This window comes from Chenopodium album, chromosome 18, assembly GCF_948465745.1.
Source record: "Chenopodium album chromosome 18, dcCheAlbu1.1, whole genome shotgun sequence".
NCBI classification, from domain to species: domain Eukaryota; kingdom Viridiplantae; phylum Streptophyta; class Magnoliopsida; order Caryophyllales; family Amaranthaceae; genus Chenopodium; species Chenopodium album.
The window spans coordinates 16505197-16526565 of NC_137851.1; the positions used below are offsets into that span (position 1 = coordinate 16505197).

General features: G+C 34.4%; 2 protein-coding genes across 3 annotated transcripts; one reads left to right on the plus strand and one right to left on the minus strand.

The window, feature by feature from the left end:
- The first annotated feature begins 2245 nt into the window (after positions 1–2245).
- LOC145593191 (putative serine/threonine-protein kinase PBL7) lies at positions 2246–7412 on the plus strand. Its single transcript, XM_081649696.1, has 5 exons — positions 2246–2647; positions 3279–3448; positions 4043–4232; positions 6152–6543; positions 6896–7412. The coding sequence occupies exons 1-5, from the start codon at positions 2545–2547 to the stop codon at positions 7157–7159; spliced, it is 1119 nt and encodes a 372-aa protein (XP_081505822.1). The 5' UTR covers positions 2246–2544; the 3' UTR covers positions 7160–7412.
- A 1174-nt stretch (positions 7413–8586) lies between these two features.
- LOC145593192 (uncharacterized) lies at positions 8587–19798 on the minus strand. Of its 2 annotated transcripts, XM_081649698.1 has the most exons (18): positions 19488–19798; positions 18970–19039; positions 17817–18422; positions 17559–17732; positions 17360–17473; positions 15645–15703; positions 15142–15208; positions 15003–15054; positions 14823–14915; positions 14556–14639; positions 13964–14379; positions 12599–12660; positions 11491–11560; positions 11054–11134; positions 10790–10891; positions 10235–10359; positions 9927–10047; positions 8587–8965 (listed from the first exon to the last, which is right to left on the minus strand). In XM_081649698.1, exons 1-18 carry the CDS (start codon positions 19541–19543, stop codon positions 8855–8857), a joined length of 2463 nt encoding a protein of 820 aa, XP_081505824.1. In that variant the 5' UTR covers positions 19544–19798; the 3' UTR covers positions 8587–8854. The 2 variants fall into 2 exon arrangements, with proteins under 2 accessions (XP_081505824.1, XP_081505823.1); XM_081649697.1 differs by having other exon boundaries at positions 14823–15054.
- Between the last annotated feature and the right edge of the window lie 1571 nt (positions 19799–21369).

A 21369-nucleotide genomic window follows, 5' to 3' on the forward strand; every position in this document is an offset into this window, starting at 1 on the left:
CGCAACATATAAATATATTGATACAACAAATCATCATCATCATAATCTCATCAAAGCATAATAATATTAGCAAGATCCTATGCATGATACTAACAAGATTAATAACAAATCCTACCATGTCACTAAGCAATAAAAATCAAAGCTTTATTACTAACATGATACTAATATGATAAAAGAAATAGAAAGCAACCTAAGCATGATACTAGAAACATAAATGATATTAGAAATATTAATTAATACCCTAAACATGATATTAGGAATTAAAATATTCTAAGCATGCTTTCTATAGAAATAAAGCAATTGAAACAACTTACTTTGTTGCCTCGTATCTCTTTCTAATAACAAAATACACACGTTAGTAACTTCAATGAAAATATTAAATCAAACAATTAATTTAAATAATTGAAATAAGGATTTGGGACCAAACCCTCAGAAATATCAACCTTTCAAGTCTAGGGCAAAAGCAACTTCGAACTTGACTAGGTGTGTCTAAGTCTCATGAATGAGGAATATCGTATTTTGAAAAGGCTAGGCTTAGAAATCAAGAGAGAGAAGGAAATAATCAGCTTTAGCTTTTAGAGAGAGAAGAGATGATGATTGTTGATTATTTGAAAACGGAGAATATCGATCCATCGTGACGTGGAAAACATCCAAAAATAATTAGAAAAGAGTTAGAATTTGAATCGGAATAAAATTGGTTCTGTCGCAGACCATCGCAGCGTGATAGGGTCCATAGCGACGCGATGGGGCCATCATTTCGCGATGGAACAGTTTTTTGCGAATTTTGTTTTTATCATATCTTTTGATGCAGAAGTCCAAATAAGACATATAATATGTCGTTGGAAAACTCTTGAAATCTAATTTTCAATCCAATTGAAATCAGATTAAAATATTTTGTAGAATAAAATATATAAACGAAATAGTGGAAGGGTGTCAGTTTTGAATAGAGTTTCGTATTTCTTTCATATCTTTTACGTGTACCTCGGAATTAATATTATAATATATCATTGGAAAGATAATTTCAAGATCTATCCAACCATATAAAATTTGGATAAAAATTATTAGTCTCGAAAATAATATCTGATTATCTTTGAACGTCTTTCATTTCGAATAGAATTAGGACTTAAAAAAGGAAAGTTTTATTCAATTTCAAACTCTTTGATCTTATCTTTTCAAAAAGGATAATTAAGATCTTTTAGAAAATAATAAAAGCTTCTAATTAATCCTAATTGTTTTAGGAATATAATTAAGATTAGTGGACCCTCCACATGATCATTGGGTCGCACATAAAACTCGTTTTATGTGCGACCATAACTTCCTCGTTACAACTCGGAATTGGGCTTATAATATATCGTTGGAAAGGTCTTTTCAAACCCCATCCAACTAGATAATTTTTGGACCCATATTATGTACCATACAACTGTTTTGGATGTTTTTCATAAATGGGATACGAAATGAACGATTTTCGAAAACAGAAAGAATTATTTTTATTAAAAACAGGGGAATTCACGAGATTTTTCAACATTTCACCTTGTTCGATATCAATGACACGAAAGATACTTATCACTGGGTTTGGTTTTTGGGGAGACACAATTAGATGTCTACACGTAGGAATAACCATAAATAAAGTTTGTGTAGGTTTTTTTTTTTCTCCACATTTTATATATTCATCCATTAGTTACCCGATCCACTCATTTCATTCGCGAATGACGAATGGACATAGGTGGGTGATGGGTGAAGCGGGTGATGAATGGATATGGATAAAGCGATTGGATTGATGGATGAATGCGGGTGAAGCTCTACCCGATCTGAATCCGATCCATTCCATGTATATCTTTTGAGATAAAAAAAAATCTTAGTTCCAAGGTTATTTTAAGTTGGGTATTATCGGGTCACCATTTAAGTATGTTAAGTAAATCAAATCACAACTTGTTTTCTGACGAGTCATATCATTATTTATTAGAGGGACTTGGTTTAGGATTTTGTAAAATTTAGGTTGGATTTATTACGAGCTAGATCATTTCAAATCAGAAGGCGAGTCTTGAATTGTTGGATTAAATAAATTTCAAATTGATTTTATGTCGGATTATGTCGACTATGAAGTATCATCTCCCGGTCCATAGCCGGATCTAAATTCGAACCGTTTCACGGATCGAGTCCAAAGATGAGAGTTGTAGCCATAACCCATAACTCCCCTAAGCCCATACCAAACACTCATTGTTGTTCAAAGAGATGTGAGCAGAAAGCACCATGAACATGCCCTGTATAAAAAGGCAGTATTTTTAATTTTTCAATGATGAAAGAGACATCATCATCTTATTTTCAAACCAATTACATAATTCAGTGTCTCATTCTTCCCATTACCTTTGACCATCTCCTCCCAAAAGCCATACCCAAAAGTCGTGTTTTTGGTACCAACACTTTTTTTGTTGACCTTTTCCATTTGCTTTATCCTTCCATTTTATTAAATACTACTGCTACTGTCACTCTTAATCCCACCAAAAGTTCTGCTTAATCGAGGGATTTTGGACAAAATTCCAAGAAATGGGTTGGTTTCCTTGTACTGGTGCTGGAAAATCAGTCGAAAATTTGAAGAAAAGAAATGTCAAAAAGAGTTTAGAACATCAGATCTCATCATCAAGTTCAGGTGATTCCTTCATTTGGGTAATTTTCAGCATAAATTTCAAATACCCACTTAAATTGATTGATTACTTTGAATTTTAAAGTTGTTATATTTGGGTGTATAATTTCTGGGGTTTCCTAGTTTTGATGTATGACTGAGCCTTTTTTACTTTATTTTGGTTGGTAATTATAATTGTGGGAGTATTTGATAGATAATACTATGTTGTTTTTTATCAGCTTAATTTCATCTTTGATTTGGGCTGTTTGTAAATGATGATGTACTTTCAAACTATGTTACTCGACGGCCTCGGACTATTTAATTTACCTCAAGTACTCGTGTTGGATCTTGGACATTATGTGTAATGACCTGGGTGTGAACATATTGATGGTTTATTTTGGGCCAATATAAAAGAAATTTTCACAAAATATGTGTGTTGGACAATTGGATACACACTTGTTTACATGATCTCAGTTTTGCCAATTCAGCTTAATTTGAAAGATCAATCATCAATGCATGTATTATTATGACGTTCTTTGATGATTGTGCACAATGCTCATCTTATGTCTTGTTTAATATTGCATTTGGTAGTTTTAGGGAAAATTTTGCATGCTTTATATCTGTTTATAGCTGCTTATGCTTCAGCTGAATTGTACAGGGGATGGGAAAAAAGAGAGTACAAAGGATGGCAAATCAGATCATATTGCTGTAAAGACGTTTACGTTTCGTGAATTAGCAGCTGTAACAAGGAACTTCCGGGCGGATTATCTAGTTGGTGAAGGTGGTTTTGGGCGGGTTTATAAAGGACGGCTGGAAAATACTTGTCAGGTAAGGTGACAGCATTCTGAGCTGCAAAGAAATATTGATCTATAGCAATTGCAATGTATTCAATATTGTTAGTTTATTGCTTAATTTGATTGGATAAATGTAGGCGGTTTGATTTCTTTCATGACTCATGAATGTCTTTTATAGTAATATGCTTCTGTATTATTGAAAAGCCATTCTCCCATATCATTGTTACTTTTATTACTTGGTTATATCTGTTGTTTATAAACAATCTCTCAGATGACAACATTTTGAGTTGATGTTTGAGTGAATTATCGTGCAGCAGCTATGTTTTGTTGGAAATACTGTATATTGTATAACTTTCTAGAGGGTGTTTTTATTAGTCAATTACTGGATTGTAATGTGTGTTGCTTTCTTACAATATGTTGGAATCGTTTGTCCCAAAAATTTAAAGCCTGATAAGGGGGGAGGGGTTGTTGGTTTATACTTTGAATTCACTTTTTTGGATGAAGAGTGGAACAGCCTAGGTTGTGCGCATTTCTGTGAACTGAGAATTACATTTTACCCTGATTTGTGTGAACTAATTATATTTTTTAATAAGGTCTTAATACTTGTAAGATAATGGATTTGATGTAGGTTGTTGCTATTAAGCAACTTGATCATAATGGGCTTCAGGGCAATAGGGAGTTCCTTGTCGAAGTGTTGATGCTCAGCCTACTTCACCATCCAAACCTTGTTAACTTAATTGGATACTGTGCTGATGGAGATCAAAGGCTTCTTGTGTATGAGTATATGCCACTGGGATCATTGGAAGACCATCTTTATGGTACGTAAATAGCTGATGACTCTTAATTGGTATCCACTCATGGGGTGAAAGGTTTTCTGATTCTAATAAGAAAGGGCTGAATACATCACTACTCCTGTTATTTTTATATCTTGCAAGAGTTGAAACTCAGCCCCCTTTTTGGTGCAGCAAGGGAAAAAAATCCTCTTAGTATTTGGCTGCTAGTGGGTAATGTTGACTTACTGCATTATACTAATAAAAGTAAAAATTGGTAAAAACAATTCTCTTATTATGTGAATCTGCTCAAAACCACCTAATACTACTTATGAAATATTATGCATATGTTACTCGGTTTTCAATCAATCACTCGTTCACACTCGTGTAAGGCCGCTGTTAAATGTTCCTAGAAGAAGATGGAGACTAGTTATGTATTGCATCTAAGGGCGCTTGCATGCATTCTCTTCGTATAAAGAATTCTTTGTTGATATTGGAAATATGGGCGTATTTATTATTGTTTGATAGGAGATTGGGAATATTTGTAAGACTGTCAATGAAGAATTTCATTGGGTGATTTATGGAACTTTTGGAGATATGCAGTGATCTGGTTATATATTTGTGTGTCTTTAGAATAATTATTAAGAAGAAAGAGTGAAATTGATACCTGATACTCGAAGGAAGGTTTTCACCTTATGAAATGGTATGAGAAATAGCTAAAAGTTGCTGTAGTGCTGAGTTAAGTGGATTTGCACCTTATAATCTCAAAGCAGTTTGAAATCTGACTGATTTGTATGAAGGTCAATACAAAGAACAATGCAAGTGCATTATGTCACTTCCTTGAAGCATGGCAAATATCTGGTTTTGAGCTGTTTTATGATGCAACTCAAGATTCTCCCATAAACCTTAAGTTCTAATATGTTTGGGTTTTAATCCCTCCTTTATGTGTTGATGGCAGCCAAAGCATGAGGCACCAACCTAGGGGAGTTTAAGGAGGGTGCCAAAGGAGTGCCATCTACTCTGTTTTGTGCAGAACTGCTTCCTATATCTGACCATTTGAGCATGCTACCTCCAGGTCAAGTGAGGCTACCTATAATCTCCTCTTTACATGAAAAACCGTACTTGGGTAAAATAGTACTTCCTGCATTCTTTTTTAAATGCAAGGTGGGGGGATTTGCAGAATTTTAGGAGGAGAGAGATAGAGACAGAAAAATAGGGAACTCATGTGATGAGAAGAGAGATAGACGGAATCATTGTTGAAATACAGTGATGTTGCAATTAATTTGCAATTTCCTGAACAGGAACACTGGAACATATTGTGATTAAAAAAGGACAGAAGAAGCATGTTGCTTGTTGTGGCTGTACACAGTTTGGGAAAGGCTACCGGTTGATTATTAGTTACTACGACGTGATAGAAGTAGACTATACCTTAAAGAGACATCCATTATAGTACATCATAATCTGGTTAAGCATGTTCTATTACTCAACACGTTTGTTGTCATAATTCATTAAATCAAGATAGACATCTCAATTTCTTTAAAGAGACACCTGACCTAGTCAGGGTAGCTGTGGGGGGCTTAGATGTACTCAGCTTTACCCCTATGATAATGAAATTTCGTCATTGATATCTTGACCGGATAAGCCACAAAATCTTCATGATTAATAGGTATTATATATAAAATTATTATCTAGTGATTAGTTGTTTTGTAATTACACATGACGGTCTTTTTCATCATAGCCTTTCTGGCTGTCTAGATAATTTTTGTATGTTAAAATTCTTTTCTCGTGAATTTCATCGTGTTTTATCTGAAGTCATTCATATTGCAATTGAAGTGCACATGAACTTCTGCAATGCATAAGAATTGACAGTATATTATGTCATTGCTGTGTTTATTACTGCATAGTTGGTTGTTTTCAATAATTTGTGGATGAAACATCCATTCCTGACCCCTGTTATATTGTTCCAGACATTCCTCCTGACAGGAGACAACTTGATTGGAATACAAGAATGAAAATAGCTGCTGGTGCTGCCAAAGGCTTGGAATACTTGCATGATAAAGCAAATCCACCAGTTATATATCGAGACTTGAAATGTTCTAATATACTGCTTGACGAAGATTATAAGCCAAAGCTGTCTGACTTCGGCTTGGCCAAATTGGGGCCAGTTGGGGATAATACTCATGTTTCAACCAGAGTGATGGGAACTTACGGATATTGTGCTCCAGAATATGCAATGACTGGTCAGCTTACCCTAAAATCAGATGTTTATAGCTTTGGGGTTGTTCTTTTGGAACTCATTACAGGGAGGAAAGCAATTGACAATTCGAAAAGTAATGCAGAGCACAATCTTGTAGTATGGGTAAGAGACTTGATCCTGATCATTTTTGTTGATAATTTAACTACTGTTTCTTGGTTACCCTTAGGTCAGCTTCTTGGTTGGCAAATGTTGACACGATGGTGGTTGAAGCATTTGAGAGTTTTTATTTTATTGTTTTTTTAATTCATGGCATATCAGAACTTGTAAAGATGATCATGTTCATGAAATTGATGATCCATTTAAGTGAACTTTTTAATTAAAAAGGCAAAACTACAGGCAATTGAATATCTTCCTACTTACTGTCCCCAATAGATAAAAGAAGTAAAAAGTAATAATTATCATGTTTTGTAGATCTTAACTCCATTAGTTTTGTTTGTCTTGTTCATTGGTGCAGGCACGACCCTTGTTTAAGGACAGAAGGAAATTCTCTCAGATAGCCGATCCAACGCTCCAAGGCAGGTATCCAGCAAGGGGATTGTATCAAGCTTTGGCAGTTGCTGCAATGTGTGTGCAAGAACAACCTAATATGAGACCCCTTATGGCTGATGTTGTCACAGCTTTAACTTACCTTGCTTCCCAAAAATATGATCCAGAGAGTGAGTCACGTCAAAGTTTTCACTCAGCTGCTTCCACTCCCAGAGCCAGAAGAGATTATTGAAAGCAAACTGCACTTTTAGGGTTATAAGTCCGACATGTAAATTGAATCTGCTTAATCATAATGTTCAGTTTCAACTTTTAAGGCCGGTTTTGTGTTCAGATAGGCGGGACTTGAAAAAAAGCATAGAATCATAGATAGCAAAATTCATCCTCAGTTCTTTGTACTTGTATGAATTCTTACAGTTATATACTTATAACTCGTATATATAGAGATGATGATAGTGCAAACCTGTTCGTATATTATAAATGCCTTGGTGTGTTAATGATTGATTTTTTTTTTTTTTTTTTGGTCTGACAAGAGGAGCTATGAATTAAATGGCAAACAAACTAGAATATCTTGTAGTACAAAAACTGTCTTTTACCAGCAGAGATAGCCAACCAGTGGTCCGGAGTCACCCAGGAATGAAGAACCTTCCTAAAGCTGCAGGACAACAAGCTTGGCAACAAGCAATGAATATTGTGCAACAGCCATCCTGTTATCACATTTTTCGAACTTGAATCACAGAGCAAAGTAGAAAGTTCAGCCAAGTCTGTGTTTATGTGTATAATGTGCCAATGACTAAAAGGCATAGTATAAAACACAAAAGTTGAACTTTACAATAGACATTCATGTCTTTACCAACACTCACTGCAAATCAGAAGTACAACTAATTGAACGATCTTTAACTTTATTTTGAATTACAACAATTTATTTGATGACTTAGCTAAAAAATAAACTTTAACTTTGTTTTGAATTACAACAATTTATTTGATGACTTAGCTAAAAAATAAACTTTAACTTTGTTTTGAATTAAAACAATTTATTTGATGACTTAGCTAAAAAATAATACAAAATTGAAAAAATAAAAAGAGTAAGTAAAAAGAATGATAAACTTAACAATTGAATATTATCATAAGGAGTATAAGTGTATAACAATTGACCTGACTTGTATCCATACAGATGTTAAGGTTACTGACAGATTCAACGTTGCAAAAATTATGAAGAAACAAAAAAATTAGGATTATGGATTATTTTCTAAAAAAAAAAATTGACATAATTACTCAATGGATGATCCTAATTTTTTTTTTTTCAACATTTAGATTAAATCTGTGTGACAAACGAAATTAACAAAAATAGTTATTTTTCATGCTGATAACAGCTTAATTTTCCATAGGTATTTGCAGAGTTTTTATTGCAAGTGTTACTGAAAAATCACATTATCTGCAAATCATGTTTTCTTTGACTAATTTGTTGAGCAAATATAGTTGCAGGTTCATATATACACTAGACTATTTAGTGAACGTCACTGATAAATTCATTATTCAGAGACAAATGGAGTAAACAATTGACTTGTTTTTCTTACGACGCAATCTAATGTTTTTTAAATGTCCCTTCGACACTCGACGGAACAGTGGTACATCAGAAAAAGCCAAGGGGCTGAGAGAAGCTAATGGTCGTTGTAATTGTAATATCAATCACATTTTTATAGCAACTTTCTAACTATATTTCTACAATGTTTTTATTAGTATATCGTTAACAAATACAAAATTGAACACTATACACGGGGTAAATAACAACTATGAATCAAAAATTACCAACAAGACTTATCTATACTAATTGGATCGCACATTAGTATCCCGCCTGAACTGGAATTTGACCAGTACAATACAGACTATGTACCTCGTCAATTTGCCTGTATAAACAACAATCATATTATTATGGTTTCTCTGGAGCTTCACTTTCATTACTTTCTTTCTCTACAACTGGGCTTTGTACCTCGTCAACAGGCTTGTTATCACTTGACTCTTCTGTGTTCGCTGGCTTTCCCTGTCAAAACCATCAAATTCAGGCCACAGTTGATTCAGTTGAATCTAACAACATTAACAAGTGCTAGGATGCTCCAAAAGACGCAATATGTGCAGCTATGGTGATCAAAGTGCATCAATGTACAACATCTTCCATAGTTAGGATTCAAATGTGTAACCAAAAATATCTCTTCATGCAATAATGGTAGATTAACATGTATGACAATAAGCATCAACAAATGCATATTTATTTGTTATTGGACATAAGACCGCTACCAAATAGTAACTCTACACAACAGACCAACAGAAATTAATTTGGAGACCAACATGCCAAAAGACAGAAGAAAGATGAAAGAGAAATGGGTAATAGGGGAAGTGCAACTCTGATTAATTCTTCGTGGTAGTCAAATATGTTCTTGAATTCTGATAGCCATCATTTTTTTATTGACGAATTTTGATAACCATCCTAATTAATGGCTCATAAAACTGCCTATGATCCTTATTTATTGGGAAAAAAGCAGTCACTATGTAATCATGTATTGCTTAAAGGGAACAGCATACACAGCTTTGTTTAGTTTGAAGTAGAATACAATTATTTCTATTGGTTTAAGGGTCAACTAAAGACAGCCTCTCTGTTATCGTACTTATCACAGGGGTAAAGCTACCAGCATCTAACCCCCTACCCTGCCCAGGGGACGACTGGACGCCTTTATAGATAAATTAGTTCGATAAATCAATAGTTCAATGTTTATGTTGTAATGATCTATACTCCAATTCACACTATAGGGCTCTTCTTTTCCTCTTCTACATTAAGCTTTAAGATGAAGCTGAACGATGGTTGAGCTTCTATATTACACTGTACTCCCTAAATTTTAATTACAAACAGAAAGTTATACGTACTAGCAACATATAAATTCAACTATGACTTGACAAAAAGGCAGCATTGTCAGAAGTAAATAAAAAACCTTATCAAAGTAGGCTACCTTGTTCTTGTCACGCCATCCAAGTCCAAAAGGTCTTGCCAGCAGGCTAATTTTTCTAGGAGGCACCTCGATTGAAGGCTCCATATTACTTTGTGCAGGCGAAGAATTGTTTTGCACAGACCTACAAAGTAAAGGTTAGACCATCTTACATCACAATATTTTATCTTGAACAGACAGAAGCCAAACTTATATTTTAAAGACTAACGTGTTCACAAGAATGCTTGCTGATAAATTATGTAGTATAAGTTTGCATAAACATGAGAAAAGCAGCTCAAAACTTCAAAGTTTCACTCAACCTGACAGCATACCTTGGAGAAGGTTGAACTTTCATTTGCCCGGACTGGTATTGCAGTGTAGCTTCCAACATTGACTCTGCCATAACTACTCGTTTCTCCATTTCAGCAAGTGAAGCAATAACCTTATCATACTTTTCCTACACATGTAAAGAAGCAGGAGTATTATCCTAACAAATCTACAGCAGCACATAATTTGAAAAAATATATAAGTAAAAGGAAAGGGAGGACTCTGATAAGTGATAATTGAAGCTGATAATTTAAACCTACAATTTTGTTTAGATGTGTACTACGCTAATTAGCAATCAATAACTAATAGCTAGCAGGTCAACAGACGTGATAATCTAAATCTTTATTGAATATGCAAAAACATCTAAGAAAACTTTCTTATATACGAACTATAAAATTTGACCAAGCAGTTCAACAAGGTAGCTGGATTTTATGAACTAAAATCAAAATATGTCTAACACTATGCCCTAAGTGGCAAAACAGCATGTATTCAACTAGCCTTTCCCTCCAATTGGATGGAACAAAAACCAGGAGGGGAGGGGTGGAGGATCTAAAAAGAACCTGTAGAGTTTCAGCAGCATGCCTCTGAGCTGCCGCTTCTTGTTCAGCAAATCTACGGGCATCTTCTGTTAACTTCTGCTCTTGCTCAACCCGCATCAAGACCTGGAAAGTTGTTATTGTTATGAGCAAAATTTTATGAACAAAATTTTCAAACATAAGAAGTGAATTTATGCTCAAAAGAATTTATGCAGATTCAATCTTTTTCATTTGATTTGAAGAAACTTCTCAATAATAATTTTGTCAAATCTAAAAGCTAGATTACACCTGAATCATGGCACTTTCTTGCTCCTGCTTATCAGCCAGGACACGACATAGCTCCGAAACCTCTTGTTCCAATTGTTCAACCTGCTTTCATAAAAGACTACTTTAAATATGCAACTTGCTATCTACATTAAGTATAAATGCTTGTACAAATGCTTGTACTTTTTAAACTGCTAATCTTGTATAAGGTAATATTCTGATTACAGAAAATGGTAAATATAAACCAGTTAATTTTCAAAGTGAATTGTGTCCAATCAAACACTAAAGTTCAGACTGACGGCTTCATCTTTTGACAGCCATCAAGACTAGAAGCCTTTACAGATGTTTCATAAAGTACACACTCCACAGTCAAATATGGCTATGAAGGATATATGACGGTAATATAGGGTAGCATAAGGTTTGGACTTTGAATTAAAAAATTGAATATAGCAGAAACATACCCTTGCACTTAGTTGTCGACGGTTATCTTGCTTCACCATTTCCATTAATGCAGTCTCCAGCTCCTCTGCTCTGGAGCCACAATAAAAATAAATAAATAAATAAACAATGTTAAAACTTACCGGAAATTACTCAAAGGTAAGAGAAATTATCTAAAGAGCTGACAATCTAGCACTCTTCACAGAAAAATATGCTTTGGTTTCAGCATACATCAATTGCAAGTAGGAGAATGAGGAATTATTATGATTACATGATCATGCTACGTGAAATTATTGTCCAGAAGCACCAAAATTTAACCTCCATTATGATGCCGTTGATTATACACAAAAAATATGCAATCTAGTGACAGTAGCCACAATAACTGTAGCCCAAAGCTACTGCAGCCGTCTAACGATGAGGCTTATGCCCAGGATGCTGGGCAGAGCTAAAATAGGTGTCCTTACAATTCCAGAAAGGAATCCATAATTAACCAGCATACAATCTTTAAATTTCAAAGATAACATGCTTAAAAATATATATCAAAGAAAATAAGTGTCACAACACAAAATAACATGATAATTAAAATGTTATTAGATGATTAAAAAACAAGAGCAATAGAGAAGTTGAGGTCAAAGTTTAACAGTGACTTGGTTCAAGAAATGAAAGATCCAATATCAGAGGGTATACAAGGGTCATGTCTTCCTGTAGAAATGTAAGAGCAAAAACAGTGAGGTGTGATATGATGAAGGCTGCACACATTAGATCTCCCCAGTCCAGGTTTGAGTGGGAACTGGAGGCTTGTTGATTAATTGACAAGCACAAATAATAAATTTGTGTTTTTCAAGTAACAAATCATACAAATTCATGAACATTCGTGTCAAAAACCTGAGTTCAAATACATATTACCAATTCAATAAAATTATACTTTTGGACGAAGCAATCTTTTCTAATCAGTTACCCTCTAAATCCAAAAGGTAAAGAGAAATTACAAAGAACAGTAACAGGACAGCACATAGGGACACAAAAATTAGAATATTCAGGAAGTATATACCAAATCCTAGTTCTGAAATTAGATTAGGATGCCATTCCTTATTATTGTTATACATGAGAAAAGAAAGCCTGAATTTTCACCTTAGCTCTGCAGATCTTTTTTCCTCCAGCAATTTGCATAGCTCAACCTTCAACCATCCTGCCTAAGAGAAAATGTAAAGAGAATAGTTAGAGAAACTTTAAAATAATAAAAAAAAAAATTAAAAAAAAGGAGAGGTAGTGGAAGTGGAAGTGGAAAAAGAGAGAAAACATAGGTAGCACAAAAACGAGGGAGGTGTAAAGTGGAAACCCACAATTTTTTTTGGATTTTTATAGCTACTAGGGTGGCTAAAGCGGGCATCATAATTAGCCACGTTCGGGGTTTCAGTTGTTGGTTACATTATTATTGAAGAAAAATATATAAACAAATATTTTAGGTGTATAAATGTCCGCACACTATTCTAAATAGTTCAAAAAAACAACTAATATTAATGAGACAAAAAAAAGGCAATTAACATTAATGAAGGCAAAATAAAACTTGTACATATTAATGAGGGCAAACATGTAAATGCACAGTTTTGAAGGGTATAATTGGCAACACACTATTCATAAGAGTAAGTTTATACTTTTTATAAGGTAGGAAAGTAAAAAATGTATAGAGAGGAAGAAAAGCAAAAAAAAAAAAAGAAATAAAGGTAAGATTTCTGCAACTAGCTACTCGATGCTCTTAACACTTCCTACCAAAAATATCCCTCTCCTTTTCCCAGCTACCTAAACACCCTAGATACTGTAATTACCAAACTTGCCATCAAATCATCAGTGCATAGCCAAGAGAACTGAAACAACTAGAACTTTTCCATCCTAAAATGAAATTTGGCCTTACATTCACCCACCCCCCTCTCCTATTCATCAAATACATCAACTCAGACCAGCAACATGGCTCACACTAAGAGATTTGCAAGAAATCTATGTTTCCTTAGAGTTGTTGCTTCATTTCTCCTCAGCTCTTGATCTAAAGCTTTGTGCAAAATCTTTGCGCATATTATTATATTTGTTTGCAGTATGAAAAGATTCTAACAGCCTGGAAACTAGATCAGCAATCAGCTCAGTATTTGAAAATTTTTCTTTCATGTACCCAATAAAGCACACAGAAAAGCAGATAATAGATTAAATACCACTTTTTGGCTCAACTTACCAAACCCTGTACATAACAAAGAATATTTGTCAAAGATTAATGGAATTTACAGGTCTGAATGACTAAAAACTTCCAAGGTCAATTTAATAATAATGGCATGTCAGTGCGATGACGTCATCCGAAAGAAAAAGTAAACTTCCACCTTAGCTAATCCAGAAAGAAATTAAGTCATAAAGCTAATAAGCTAGGAAGTCACAGCTTTCTGCAAATTCAGACAAAATTGAGAAGTAACTTGTATTTCTCATTTTGAAAAGCTAAGAAATAAGCATTACCTGCTCTTGAAGGTCTAAACCAGGATCAATATCCACACCTCCAGTCATGCCAATAAAGTAATCATCTGGCGTAGTTGAACCAGATTCCATGTGGGTTGTATCACCATTCGTTTTTTCATCAGCAACTTTTGATTTGTCTGTCACAACAGATCCAGGATCATGCTTAAAACTGAACAGCTTAGAAGCAAGACCCTGTGAATTTTTCAGAGCCTGAAGGCCCTTGGATCTTTCTTCAATAGCAGCTATTACTGCTGGTCGATTTTTATCTCTTAATTCCTGCAGTCTAGCTTCATGCACGTTTTGGAATCCCATGCAAGCTGTCAAGACTAGTTGACTGCTGTCAAAAGTTGATCCAGCAAGAGATTGCAGCAAAGTAACTGCATCTCCCGCATCTTTTGTTGTCACCAAGGCAGGGCCTATGCAAAGTTGAAAAGGAGATCATCATTATTAACTGCTAAATAATTTGAAATAACAGTTCAGGAACTCTATGTACCCATAATTTGCTAATATCTGGAGAAAAAAACTCTTCCTTTTTCATTTTGCAAGTAAACTACATCCACAACTTCTTAAAACAAATTTATAATCCCAGTACCATATAACTCCATTAGTGCAAGAGCAGTGCGGAACAGCATGACACGAGTCCCTTCAAAAAGAAGCACATCCCAAACTCGAAGAACTGATGTAAGAAAAAGTAGCAAATTATAAACAGCTGATCACTAAAAATACTAGAATTGTCAAAATCAAATATATATATTAGAAAAACTTCAGGAAAACAATGATGTGTATATGCTGCACAATGTCCAAAAGAGTCATGCATCATAGATATCAGGACATTAGCTAAAAAAAGATAGAACCTCACCACTTTCCCATGGAAGCATATTCATGAAAATAGAGAGAAACCATGGTCCAGTAACCCATGCCACTTGAACGCCCAAGTAATCAAGATGATTAACTGCAAGAAGAGAGGTCACACCATTCAGAAGTTGTAGAAAGAAAAAAAAAATCAATAATAACATTATAATAACAAGAGGATACAAACCCAATTTCGGGAATCTTTCACGCACCAAGTCCTCAAAAACAAGTTGGTCAACCTGTAAAATACAATATTGAGCATACGACTTGTCACAACCCCAAAAAAAGGTAGTTGTACCATCAAAATAGTAGGAAAGCATTACTACCTGACATTCAATCATCTCTTCTGAATAATAACCATCAAAATAGTCATCCATAATACCCATAAGGGTCCTGCAGATAAAGCCATTGGAATAGTCACCCAAATGACCCATCAGGGCAGCCCACATAATATATTACTCCCTCTATCCCTATTTAGCTGACACACTTTGAGCAGCAAAAAGATTTAGGCAAACTTAATTGACTTCTTATTTTATAGCGTGATAGTTGGTAGTCGGGTATTATATTTAGCGAGTAGTGGGGTACTTTTTTATGATAGTGGAAAATAAGTCCAAACTGAAGTAGGGGGGAAAAAATTTAAAATTAGAGGATGGGTCAATGCCATTTATGGAAATAAAGAGAAGTGTCAACTAAATAGAGACAGATTTACAAGGAAAGCGTATCAACTAAATATGGACAAAAAGATACTGAACAGTGCAGCGCATGTAGAACACCCTTAAAGTGTGATTAATATAGAAAAGGTTGTAAAAATGAGGGTTTTCAGACCTACCAAAAGGCATTCTCTTCAGGCATCAAAAGCAACAGTAAGCCAGCAAAAAAGTTCATAGCCTGGTGATACATAAAAAGAGATGACAAGCTGAGTAAGTTCTTCAATTTCATTGTACATTTAATACACAAAAGCTTCTCTAAAACTTCCATAGGACTAGACATTAAAGCATGCAAAACCTTCTAGATAGTATGAATTTTAGTGATATGATTGAGTATTTAGAAACTAATGAATTAATGCAGGTTGCAAGCTTAACCATGAAAACAGAAAACTGAATGTTGATTTAAAAAAAAAAAAAAAAAAAAAAAAAAAAAAAAAAAAAAAGATAAAAAAGAAAACTAAAACAAAACTTCACAGTTTTGATGGACAGAACCGCAGGAAATGATGAGTTTGTTTGTATAATTTGCCAATGCTTGGTGCTGCTAATGATTAAGGGATTCCTAGAAGTTTCATCTATCCAGAATCCACAACCAGTCATATTTCTTTCCAGCAATGTCAACTTAGCACCCCCGTCAAAAGAAATAATAAAAAAGAAGTAAAATAAAAACACTTTATGCCAACAAAATATATCTACCATAATTATTGGCTCTTCTAATAAACAAAAGCCTAAGATTGTTTTGTCATCATTTCCATTCAATCAATCCATCAAATTTTTGAATCTGTGGTATAGGGAGTATTAAAGTCCCATGAACCTGCCCATATCAGTAAACCATTTCAAGTCTCAATCAACCATCAGTGTTCTGGATTTCCAATAGAATTTAAATTCTGTAATTTTTTAGAACATTTGTGAGCAGAGAAATTTCAGCTAGTGTTTCATCAAGTTTAAAATGTCCAATAACATTGCTAGCTTGTCACTTATGGTTGTCCCTGTTTTTCAGCATTTAGCCATTTATGGTACAGTGTAATTGGGGATAGGAGTTTCTGTGCCTCATACTTCATAGTTTTACTCTGATGTTATCACAGATTATCAAACAAACAATTTACTCAGTTGTCCCCCAATTTACTGGAAACATGAAAACATAAAACCACATGGAGCATGAATTACCAAAAAGTTTTCTCCCATACCCTCAGACGAGTCATAGACTCATAGACTACGTAAGAAAGTGTTTTAAGGATATTATTGGACATCCCAAAAATCAAACACATTAGAAGTTTTATAATATGGAGTTGATATTTTGTACGCAATTCCCATACACTCCCAATGTTCAAGACAATTTCTTAAGTACTGCCTCAGTCTGCAAATCAAGTTCCACTTCGACTCAGGCGTGGAAAATAACAGTGCCCATTAAAATTTGAACTTTACATTGAATTCTAGTATTGCCAAAATAAAATGGTTTGCTTTGACCTTCTAAACCCATAAGCATAAGGAGAGTTCTACATATGGATATATACAAACATATCGAATAATTGATTTGGATATCTTCATATCTTAGAAAGTAGAGTGATACCATCTCCTTGCCTAATCATCTTAAGACCAACATCCAAGATGCCCAAATTAAAGGCCAAACCATTCCACTAAAGCTTCTCAAATGTATAACTGAAAATTTTCTCCTTCTAATAGAAGCGTAAACTAAACAGTTCTAAAAATTTGCAACAAAACTGGAAAAAGTTCAATAGAAAAACTTGGATATGCTAGGCACTAAACTAAGGTATACTTCATTACTCACGATCTAGAATTCAAAAAAAAGTGGTAGACAAGATTTTTCTAAGTCAATTACCTGGCAATAGCCAACTGACGGATTATGCCGAGCATAAGCTATAAGTAATCGCCTTAACGCATTTCTACCATTCTCATCCAAAGCAGGGTGGCCTGGGAAAGTACGGGGTAAATCCTGTGTGCATATGATTATAGTAAAAATCAGGGCCAAAAACCTTTTTTTTTATATATAGTATTGACAAATGCAAATTTCAATTCACCTTTTCAATCTGCCCCTTCCATTTCTCACATCGTCCTTTACTTTCTCCACCAGGCTCTTTATCATTTATTTCTTCTTGATTTGCTTTATGACCATGATTACTTTCTGCAGACAACAGATTTTGATAGTAGTTCTCTACTCGGCGTGCCTTCACACCAACAAAGGCTTGCCAAAGCTGCAATTGTAAGGATTAAACCAACTATCAAACAAGTATACCCAGTAAACAACAAATAACATGTAGTCTAATCAAATAATATACCTCTCCTCTAAGGGCCATTGGCAGTCCCCCTCGAACAAGGACTTCAAGCTCTTCTTTCCATGGAGAACTAGAGTCTAAGTTGGTCCCTTCCAAAAGGTTAGTAGTTGCAGGTGAGGCAGCACTATCAATAGAAGGGACATCTTGAACAGGATCTGATCTCTCCACATCATAGAATTCTTCTTCCGAATCATCTTCCAGTGCTCCTTTGGAAGATTTAGCCTCTTCATTAGTTTTGAGAGTCTTGTGAGGATCAGTATCTTGTCCTCTCTTAGACAGATGGTTCTTCTTTTTTACCCGAACACTCATCATATCCTCTATTGTACGTAAGGACGGCCTAATGTTCGACCATATTTGAACTTTGTGAGTTTTCTTTTCCTCTACTGCTGGGACCACTGGCTCCTGTTCTCCATTGTCAACTGAATTAGGTGTATCAGTTCCATTAACATCTTCATCTGATATTTGATGATTTGTATCAGCTTCAGATGTCCTGTGAGCTTCTTTGTTGTCAGCTTCATCAACTGCTACCCCATCAACAGGCAATTGGACAGACTCAGATACCCTTTCCAGAAAAATATTCCATCGATCAGATCTTTCTTCTTCCTCTTCCTGAAAAAACCAAATATAAGAAAAACAACAATTTCAGAACAATAAGTTACATCCATCACTTTGTGAAAGTGAGGCAAGATAGATAGCAGTCAAGTTATAAGCACTTCATCTACTCAATACTCGTATAAACTAATACGAGTATAATTCAAACACAAATTCAACAACCACCATCAAAATGTTAGCCAAATATTCTTCACAAAAATCTCAATAAATATTATGTTTAGAGATGACTAACAAAAACTAACTCGACCTTGATAACTCATCTTTTTACCTTTTTGGGGATGATTATAGAATCTAACAACCAATAGTGTGACACTATCTCACCTAAGACTTCATCGTTCATATAAACCACGAAAACCAATCAAAAACGAATGAGACTGAATTCCTCAACTCTTAAATCATAGAATCTCTATTGCAAGTAGAACATTTAGCATAGCAAACATTTCACACTCATCTCAATGCACAAAAACAATTGCCAATGCTTCAAAATCCCTTCAAAATTCATGAATCGATCGAAAACACGAGCAATAAAACCATTAAGTATTACCTTGTAAATGTTAGCATACTCTCTATATCTTTGCACATGCTGAGGCCTAACAGCAAATCCATAAGCATCCCTACAACAAACAAAACATCATCTCCAAATTAGCAATATCTCAATCAAAAATCATATCAACATTTTATAAAAAAAAAACAAAAAAGATGAAAAACACTAACATACAACACAGCATTGATCAATTCGTACCACCAAATTGACCTCCAACTAAATTCAACTCGAATTCGACATTAAAATCGAATCAAATTACTCAACCTTTGCTCAAAACCACATAACAATTAGATCAAAAAATGTAAACCTACATTTCATCAAATATCAATCAAAACCGACACAAAATTACGTCGGAAAAACCCAAATTAAACCCATAATACACAGAAATTACGTCGAAAAAATCAAAAACAAAATCAGCAGCCAAAAAAATCGACAGAAAACATGAAATTGAAGAATGAAAGCGGGAAAACAGGGGAGCGCGTGAGGCTAAAAATGGCGGAAAAAGTAGAGAGAGAAACCTCTTGTGTTCGAGAGAAATGAGAGGATTAGTAGTAGAGTTGAGTTTCATTTTCATGATCGGGAGGAGAGAGAAAATAAGGAATGAGAAGATCTAGGAAAGAAGGAGGTTAAAAATTAGGATTATTATTTGATATTTATTTAATTTTCAACGGGGGTTGAAGAGAGGGAGACTATTATGGTGTTGTAGTACTGGTGAAGTGGTGCAGCAGAGTAGAGAGAGAAAGGGAGTGCATCTGAGCACATGCCAGTGGAAAGCAGCAGAGGTGAGATGAGATGGATGATGAATTTTTAGTAGGAATGAAGGGAAGGGTGCTTTGTGAATAGCATGTGATGATTTCTTACAACCCAAATTTGGGGGAAGATGTTGTGGAAGGTTGGAATGGGTTGGTTTGAAAATTGTAACCATTAATTAACCAAAAATAATTGTTACCAATTACTCTATTCAACTTTACAAGTGCATTACTTATTCGCTCTTTTAAAAATATTTAAAGTGAAGAGGGGTTTTAGGTAATAAATTTCACTTTTCCAAATCATCCTTATGATCCTATTTTTAACATAATTCAATTCAAAATTCATATACAATAAAGTGAAGAGAACACACTCTAAAATAATTGTTATTTTTCTTAAATGAAACTGTTTCCCTGTAATTCATTGTTTCTTTCTTGAAAAAATAAATAAATAAACAAGGTGTACAGTGTAGTACATCAATTGTAATTTTGTATAGTTACCCCAAAGTGATCAAAAATTGACTCATCATGAATAATAGTTTCATACTTATAATTTTTATTGATAAAAATTAGGGCATGTTCTCTTCAACTTTAATTTCAATTCAGTTTAGTTCCTAATTTCCTTCTCTCATAAACAATTCATTTCAAGTCAGTTCAATTCAATTCAGCTCTAATTAATTCAGTTCAGTTCAGTTGTTTTCAGTAAATCAGAACATACTCTTAATCTCTTTACAAGAATAAAAATCAAATATCAGTGTGTGAAGGTCCATGATGGGCGTTAGAATGGTCGCACATTCCACACTCAATCAAACACATTTATTAACAAACACCTTACAAACCAAGCATAATGACAAGTAAGAGTTCGGTCCACAAGGAACGGGATATGGTTGTCAAAGATCTTAACACTTAAGCTAATTCAAAGTTAATGGTGAATTGGGGTTCGTCAAGAAGACAAACAAACTATGGTTCTATATCAATGGATTGAGGACACTAGGGAATGGGATCCACTCGACCAAGGCAAATAGACAAACGGGGAGTGAAATTGATAAGATATAGCAAGGACTATGTGTAAGATCAACCTCATGCAATTAGGAAACAACTCACACTACTAAACTTAGATTCCTCATTAGTTTAGCAATAGAAGATACATAATCAAATTGCAATAAGTAATGCCATGCTTCATTCACATTTCCATGTCAAACTAAGCATATCATGCTATCAAGCTCCTAAATCAAGGGTAGCTAATCCTATCATTGAAGAACTAACAAGCAATCTCATATAATCAATTTAATTGCAATACAAGCATCAATGCTTCTCCCACATTTGCATAATTAACCCAAAAGGTTGACCTTCACCCAACCCCTAACAAGTAGACTACTCACAACTCATATTTATCAACATGCAAACAAGTATTAGGGTTCTAACTTCTTCAATAATTGGGGAAAAATGATTAACAATTGAAATAACTATCATCCAATAACAAATTATCAAGAACTAAGAAGATTTAAATATCATGCAACAACAAATAAAATCAGAAATTAAATGGAGAAAAGTAGAAGGAAGTTACTAATTGAGGCTTGAAATTGTTGAATACAAAGTGCCAATCTTGAGAAACAAACTTGAAACCAACTATTACAATGATTGAATTGATGAA

Bases quoted from the DNA above. Each gene is read 5' to 3' on its own strand.
- LOC145593192 (XM_081649697.1), bottom strand. From the start codon at position 19,543: ATGAAAATGAAACTCAACTCTACTACTAATCCTCTCATTTCTCTCGAA. The intron at 17,474-17,558 runs GTGAATTGAAAT...ATATGCACACAG, and splicing joins GGAAGGGGCAGATTGAAAAG to GATTTACCCCGTACTTTCCC. The intron at 11,561-12,598 runs GTGAAAATTCAG...TTGTGGCTCCAG, and splicing joins AAAAGATCTGCAGAGCTAAG to AGCAGAGGAGCTGGAGACTG.
- LOC145593191 (XM_081649696.1), top strand. From the start codon at position 2,545: ATGGGTTGGTTTCCTTGTACTGGTGCTGGAAAATCAGTCGAAAATTTG. The intron at 4,233-6,151 runs GTACGTAAATAG...ATATTGTTCCAG, and splicing joins ATTGGAAGACCATCTTTATG to ACATTCCTCCTGACAGGAGA. The intron at 6,544-6,895 runs GTAAGAGACTTG...TCATTGGTGCAG, and splicing joins AGCACAATCTTGTAGTATGG to GCACGACCCTTGTTTAAGGA.